The following is a 7447-nucleotide window of genomic DNA, read 5'->3' as shown; positions in this document are numbered from 1 at the left end:
TCGCGGCTTTTTACTCATTTTATTTCGCTACAAAAACTTCACAAAACTAATTAATGGACAATGCATGCTTCTTACATCTACAAGGAACTATTTATCACAATGAGCGGCTCGGTGATTTCACTCGATAAATTTGTTGTGCAGGTTTCACCCGCTGCTTATGAAAACGTAGTTGATCTCAAGCTTTAGTTTATCGAAGTTGAAATCATAACTGAACTAGATACTCTTGCAGTTAATTTGTTCCACGTGGAACAGTGCCGCATATCTGGTAAGTGCAAGAAATACACAATCGCACGATCAAAATGGAATTGTTATCATTAGATCTCAAGCGTTTGTTCAAGATCGACAGATACATTGAAATAGTTTTGTCCATCTGAAAGTCACTCGCATTGTCCGTTAGACAAATATTTCGGTGCTATATTGAACTACTAATCTACTTTGGGTGTTCTTGCATTCAGGTACTCAAATATCATTCACTTGCTAATGATGATCAGGATTCGTCTTTTTTTTACTTCGCAAGAGGGTCGATCAATCCTCGAAACTCATCGACCTTACTTTACTGATTGTACAAGTTAATAAGTATCAAATCAAGCCATTCAAAGCATAATCAGGAACTGAACCATTCGATTCCCTCAATTGACACTGCACTCCACCCCAATGCCACAAATCAACTCTAACATCGCGTCTGCAATGGCGCATATAAGGAAGTGCGAACGTTTGAGTTGAGAAATGTATCGACAGTACCTATTCGTGATTTCACGAGTTTCTGTCAGCTCGAATGGTGTCTCTAATCCATGTTACATAGTGCTTCACACGGGTGTAGACATCCGGGTAACCAGGCTGCGCACACCCCGAGCCAAATGACGTGACACCGGCTAATTCCCAGTCGCCGTTTGCGCGCCGACACTGTAGCGGACCTCCTGAATCACCCTGAAAAATGGCGGATAAATACCTCGTCAGATTTTTACAGGTTTTTGAGATATTGTGATTGATTATCTCATGCACTCGTAAATAACTTAACGTTAACTCACAGTTTAAATTTATAATTTAAATAGTGACAACGATGTTTTCAAAGCCTAATGCGTCATTTCAAGTTCTGCTACAGATACTTGGAGTATATTTCACGAAGAGAAATCCTTGAAAGTAAAAGTCCTACGGTCGAATATTCAATTACTTTGTTCACCTGTAGCATCTATACTAAAACTGCAAAAGTGAGAAAAATCGAATTAAATATGAATTTGTATTTTTTTAAATTTATATTTCATTCGACCTTTCTCATTTTGCGATTATTTGTGTCGCCTGTAGTTTCTACACCAAAAGCTTGACCGTCTTCATCTTAGTCTCGAAATTTTCGTTTATTAACAAAGGGTTCATGAGAAAAATTTACAGCCAATCGATTCGAGCTAGTAATTCGAAAATTGAGTTGCTGTGTTTTTGAGAGCAGTAAAAATCGAAGGCGTGATCCAAAAATTCTGAAGCTCAGTAAAAAATGATTTTCTTGTACACTCTATCTCATATTTCAAAATTTAAGGAATCGCTGATGGTAAGGGTCATACGTAGGTCGGTTTGGTGTGGAATGCCTCATATATACCAGCGATTTATGTATGCTATGTATACTGGGCAATCATATTGAATCTATTATCTATTTCAGTAGCAGAGGAAATCGTGTTGCCGATTAGTACTTGCTCGTAACATGTTTATGGTCGGTTGTAACTTAGTGTAGATAAACATTCGAGTGAAAACACAAGAGACCGTCCAGAAAGGAAATCTGTTCTGATTCGATTAACCATGTCTGAAGTGTAATTGATCAACGCTAGCGGAAATAATTGATTCGATATAGCTTTCCCCTTCAGTGCAGCGAAGGAAGTGCAGTCACGGGTGTAAAGGCAATGCATAGTCGCTTGTATAGTAATAAATCTACGAATAAATCGATCACTATACATAATGCTTTGTGATCCTGCTGAGAGATTGGCCATTAACGATGTATCAGGTGTAGAGTTCAGTAAAATAAAAGTTCTATACAAATTCAGGTAGTAACAATCGATATTTAAAATCAAGATTAAACGAAGTTCTGAGAAGTTTGACTACAAAACTATTCCTTTGATGCAGGAAAAATTGAAAATCGTGGATATTGACCAAAATAGGTGATAGTAACTAATGATCTGAGGCAGGTTAAACTATCGATCTCCTATTGTTAGTGCCAAATTCGTAGAGATTACTCAATTTCAATTAATAATAGCTCATTTTATTTGTAGATTAATTCTATACGAATCACGTGATATGAATTGTTGTCATCATGAAATTGAAGCATTAGTTTATTACGTCTCATCTGTATTGATTTCATCCTCATGTCTTTTCATTCGATCAAAGAGCTAAGAAAAACTTTTTTAAATTTCAATCAAGGCTATGATTGATGATGCTCGAACGAATGTTCAAAGGTATTGAAAGGTATTGATAACTGAGCTCTTGCGTTTAAATTTGTTATTTTTTTGTTTCCTCGTATGTAGGAGACAATACCCTGACCTCATTTACATGGATTAAACTCATTGTCGGTTGCACTTGTCCCGTCTTCATTTCGTAATTCTTTTGTTTGGAAATTGCCATGGCTCGACTGTACACCTTACACATCTTTGAGAATTTAAATATTGGTAAAGCAAGTTTCAGACACACTAGAATGTCAGTTTACGCTGCATGATGCGAACCAAACTCTTAATGAGTCAAGTTCGTATAATTTACGTGGGCTACTCACTTTGTTTGATTTAACTTTTAATACATTCGAACAACTGTACTGTTGCTAATCTTCAAAGTCTGTACAAATTCGTGAAGATCTTATTCATTTTAGATAGGCAAGTTTTTACAGCTGAGCTAATTGGAAGTAAAAACCCCATTACCACGCAACTTCCAGTCGAACCATCGGTATGTCCAGCACAAAGATGCCCACCACGGATTGGCACGGTCTGTCCGTAGGCTATTTCGCAGTCTTCAAGCTCCAGCAGAGGGACGCTGGCCTCCAGAAGAGCTGTAGAAAGAGCTGGTGAAGGACCGGATCGACCCCAGCCAGATGCAACGCAGTGAGCTTGCTCCTGTAGCCTCACGTCCTTGTCAGGCAGACAGATTGTCCGCACCATGGATGACAGTGGGGCTGGTCTGACCAACTTTAAGAGAGCTGTATAACCAAAGTAAATTTAGATAAATTGCACAAAATGTATATTTGTTATCATTACGATAAAATTATAGCTGAATGGGTATCACGTTACAGTGACGGCTTACATATTGCTGGAATTACAAGAAAATGTGGTATATGTGGTACAGACATTTGGTGGGACTCTAGTTGTCGCTATGTACCACATCTTATGATTGTGTGGCAATATTAAATCTATCGTGTTTGAGTTAACTACATCTTTTCAGTCAAGTAAGGTCTTAACATCAATTTATTGGTTCACCAGAATCAAATCATCGCAATATTTACAAGAAAATCTACCACGAGTGACCAAAATCAACAAACATAGTGACATGCATACTGAATTCTCTGATTCCAGCTACAAAACTCATTTTTATTTTTTACCCAGGATTAATGGTTAAAAATGAAAATAGTCAAGGACTGTAGCGTAATCACGACTATTGGAATTTCTCTCACTGTGCACACGGATGGTATGATATAGGTGATGGGCTCATGGCTGATGATTTACTAACCTATATCGTGGACGTAGTTGTTGAAACGTTCGTGTTGGATGACCCTTTCCACCGGAAGCCGAGCAGATCCTCGTCGCCTAGAGTCCAGCTCCCATTCACCAACCACCGCTGTCCATAAGGCGCCAACGGGCAAATTGAAGAGTTCGCTGGAATCAAAGAAAATTGTTTTTTCACTGATAATCGATAAATCAGTATTATGCCCAACAACAAGATCTCGTGGGTCGTCGTAATGCAGATCAGTAAGGGATATAGGATGCTTTGTCAAAATACTTTTGTGAAAAACTATAACACATCATAATCAAAGTTCTGAGTTTCTGGACCCTAACAGAATTTCAGATAAAAGACTAGTAATGTATGCTTCTGGGTACAGTGAATGTTAAGATTCCAATCAAGACGGGGGGATTCGAAAGAACACATGTTGACATTTTTTACATAGCACTGATTGTCAGATATTATTATAATTTTTTTTTGACTCACGCAACCAGGATAGGTTCAGATATTTTGAAGAACATACATAGAGAATTTTCATCGATGATCTGTCGTAATTTTAATTTTTTTCGCAAAAAATAAATGACTATTTTCTACAGAATGAAATATGAGCGTAAGTTTCAGTTATTCTCACTAATAGAGCTTAATATTGTGGAACGGCAAAAAGTTTTAATTTATTCACACAAGTGACACATTTTATGATCTGGTTTTTTTAGTTTTTTTTGCAAACCCATAAAATCCTGCAATGGTTACAGTGGCCTATATAGAGTTGTTACATTATAAGGTTACTATTCCTACTTTGCCACGACAGTTTTTCTGTATTTCTGTAAATAATGATTCTAGTACACAATGATTTTGAGATTTTGAAAATGTCGAAATTATTGATTTGACTTAATCAGTTGTGAAAAATATACGTGCAGGATTAATCACTGACTAACTTGCGAGTCAGTTTATCACGTATTTAATTGTAGTGAGAATGTGACAATGTTATTGCTAAAATCGTAGGTAACTTGAAAAATTCCGCGGTCACAAGATATCATTGTTTTACTCTACTTTTTTTTTTACCTTCTGCCGGCTCATCTGTGAATTGACTGCAGCGTTTTGTGGACCGAATAAATTGAAATTATTAGAAATCTGTACAGCAAGTGAATCACGTAGAGCTGTACTTAGTTCGTGGTAAAAGTGTTGTCCTAGTTATCGCTGATTGCTGTGAGTTAACGGACTGTTGAGTGAACTATTTACGCGTAGAGAGAATGAAATATCTCTTCATTTCATTTTCACTCGAACGAGAACGAGTGGGAAGGAAAAAACTGCAATATAACCCGATGGCAAGACGGCATCGCGAGGAGAGAGTCATCGAAGTAGACAAAGAGTTCTCTCTGCCTAATTAACAGATAGTGAGTGTACTAACAGCATTGAAAATGTCTTATAATCCTCTGATTTCATGCGTCTGCATGGTGTGCCTTTGCGTATATGATTCCGATCTACGAGGGGAGAACTTGTATATGTATACGTATACGTATATGTGCACATCATTTATACTCGTTGACGAACTTAGTTTCGCGTTTGTTATCGAGTTAAGAAGAGCGAATACCAAAGTCGCAGTTCAGAAACTTTTCACTTCTCTATGTGCTGCTTCCAATTCCTTGGAAACAGCGCGAGGAAATAGCTGTCGACGCGACAAACGAAGCGGCAACTAAAGCCTGCCGAGCATTTCGCGATTTAATTGAAATTTCGCATCGAGTTGACCCTTTTACCAATTCGTGAATTCAACGTGAATTTTCTGATCCGACAAAGCGCTCCAAGGTGACCATTAACGAATTCTGTGTCTCGAACAACGTACGCAGAAAGTTTTCAGCGATTTAAAAAAATCGCATATAAGTAAATCAACTGTGTACAACATAAGTTTGTATGTCAATTTTATAGTCGTTGTAGTCTGTCAGAGAAGTTTTTTCCATGAATATTCGTAACTTTTGGCAAATTCATAGAATTTGCACAAATTGTCAATTGCGACAATGCATAAAAAAAACATGCACCATTACATTGCACTTTTCAAGAAATCGTTTAGACCTATTATATTATACGTTTTCAGAGACATTAAATATGGAAATAAGTTTTCAGAGTAATAACAAAAGGAAATTTCTTTGCATTTCGTATCAAACAAAGTCAGGTTTATCACCCTGTAATATCGTTGAATTTTCCGATAAGAAAGATTCAAAACTCATTCCTCGTATCGGATAATCAAAACAACCAAACTCACTGCGAATCCTGATCTTCAAAATCATTCGCTCAAAGTTTCATTCACAACCGACCAGTGTTTTGCACATGTTACTCAAAACGAACCGGGGTCATGTTCATCTTACTTGTGGATGCAGTGGGCTGCGGTCAGCACCCACATCGGATCGACGAGAACTCCGCCGCACCAGTGTCCGATGAAGCCCATTTTCGGGTGAAGAAGTTGGAGCGAAACTTGCCAAGGCCAAGCGCCCCTTTTGCTCGGCTTCCCGTTGAAGATTCGCCCCGTGGTGGATGGCGTAGCGGTAGCCGTCCTCGAGTCGTTCGCAGCCCGTGACTGCCTCTGCGTAGAAGCGACTCGCCCGCATTCTAAGCAACTCAAAGAGTTTTGATTAATCCCTGGATGAATTGGCAATTCGCTCCATCCCTCATTCCAATCTGACGCGGAAAAAGGGAACGTGGAATAGAATGGATGTACCAATTCTGGCCGTACTGACGACAGTACGTATGATCGAAATAAGTTATACTCACAAGTGGTACAGGGGTGCTTCGATCTCTACCGACGTATACTAATTTTTCAAATAATGAAGAGTGCCAAGTATACAAACGCTTGTGCAAAATTTGAAAAGCATTGGAATCTAGTCGGGAACCGTGTAATTGAAGAGAGTCAAAGTCAAATCAAGAAAAACAGAATTTTACATAACTGTGTACTCACTTTCGTGCTCGTGCTTATCCAGTTTCATCATGCCCAGTCCATTATGCAAGAGGGTGACGAGATGAGCGGTCGCTACAAATGCGCGTAAATTCATCGCCCTTGACGGAGTTCGATAGGCACCTTTTGGAGACAGAGCCAATCTCACAGACTGAAAGGGTCGGTTCTGGTCTCACGCATGCTAGAACGAGCACTGGTTCGTTGGCGGGATATAATTTTCGGACCAATTAACTGGGGCGGGATGGTCGCGTTCTTCACAAGAGAACCTGGAAGTGACAGCAGACTCCACAGGCCAACCACACTTTCGATTTTTAGTGTAACGACTGACTCTCTCGCGTCAAGACCAATTGCTCGCAGAAAATCTGCGGACGTTGTCAACGACGCTTTGACGCTAGCGATCGGCAAGGAACTAGACCAGTTCTGGTCTCGTCTGCTAGTAGTCCTCGTCGTTCGTATCTTTGGTCTATGAGGCCCGCACTCCACGAGGAAAGTGCTTCGCTGACAATGAGCAGACACCGCCGAGGAAGGAGGGGACTCATCTTGAGCTGTAGCCTGCGAGAATGGAAACGGGACGCTGTCTAGGAAATCTCGCCCCTGAGAATGCGGGATCTTCATTCGTTGGGCCTGCATTTTTGCCCGGCAAAAATTTCTTAACGTCATGACTAACTTTCACTCCCGCACAACTATAAATATGTGCCTCAGCAAAGGTTTGATCATGACATTTTTTACCTTTACCAAAGATTTTCCCTGTGACAGTATACGACTCGTGAAAACTCTCCGCAGAAATTTTTAATTTTTTCTCATCGCCCGTTTTCAATCTCT

The 7447-nt window shown here is 39.5% G+C and overlaps 1 protein-coding gene across 1 annotated transcript; it reads right to left on the bottom strand.

Moving 5' to 3' along the window:
• On the bottom strand, window positions 1-7225 carry LOC124175124 (chymotrypsin-like elastase family member 2A). The gene is made up of 5 exons (XM_046555045.1): window positions 6629-7225; window positions 6042-6282; window positions 3691-3836; window positions 2889-3163; window positions 1-927 (listed from the first exon to the last, which is right to left on the bottom strand). Exons 1-5 carry the CDS (start codon window positions 6720-6722, stop codon window positions 754-756), a joined length of 930 nt encoding a protein of 309 aa, XP_046411001.1. The 5' UTR covers window positions 6723-7225; the 3' UTR covers window positions 1-753.
• Between the last annotated feature and the right edge of the window lie 222 nt (window positions 7226-7447).

Source organism: Neodiprion fabricii, chromosome 2 (assembly GCF_021155785.1).
Source record: "Neodiprion fabricii isolate iyNeoFabr1 chromosome 2, iyNeoFabr1.1, whole genome shotgun sequence".
NCBI lineage: Eukaryota > Metazoa > Arthropoda > Insecta > Hymenoptera > Diprionidae > Neodiprion > Neodiprion fabricii.
The sequence above is the reverse complement of the archived record's forward strand: the minus strand, read 5'-3'. Positions and strand labels throughout refer to the sequence as shown.

Excerpts from the sequence above, each read along its gene's own strand:
- LOC124175124 (XM_046555045.1), bottom strand. The coding sequence starts at position 6,722 with ATGAATTTACGCGCATTTGTAGCGACCGCTCATCTCGTCACCCTCTTG. Across the intron at positions 3,837-6,041 it reads GCAGCCCACTGCATCCACAA|CGAACTCTTCAATTTGCCCG; the intron begins GTAAGATGAACA and ends CTTTGATTCCAG. Across the intron at positions 3,164-3,690 it reads CAACTACGTCCACGATATAG|CTCTCTTAAAGTTGGTCAGA; the intron begins GTTAGTAAATCA and ends TTGGTTATACAG.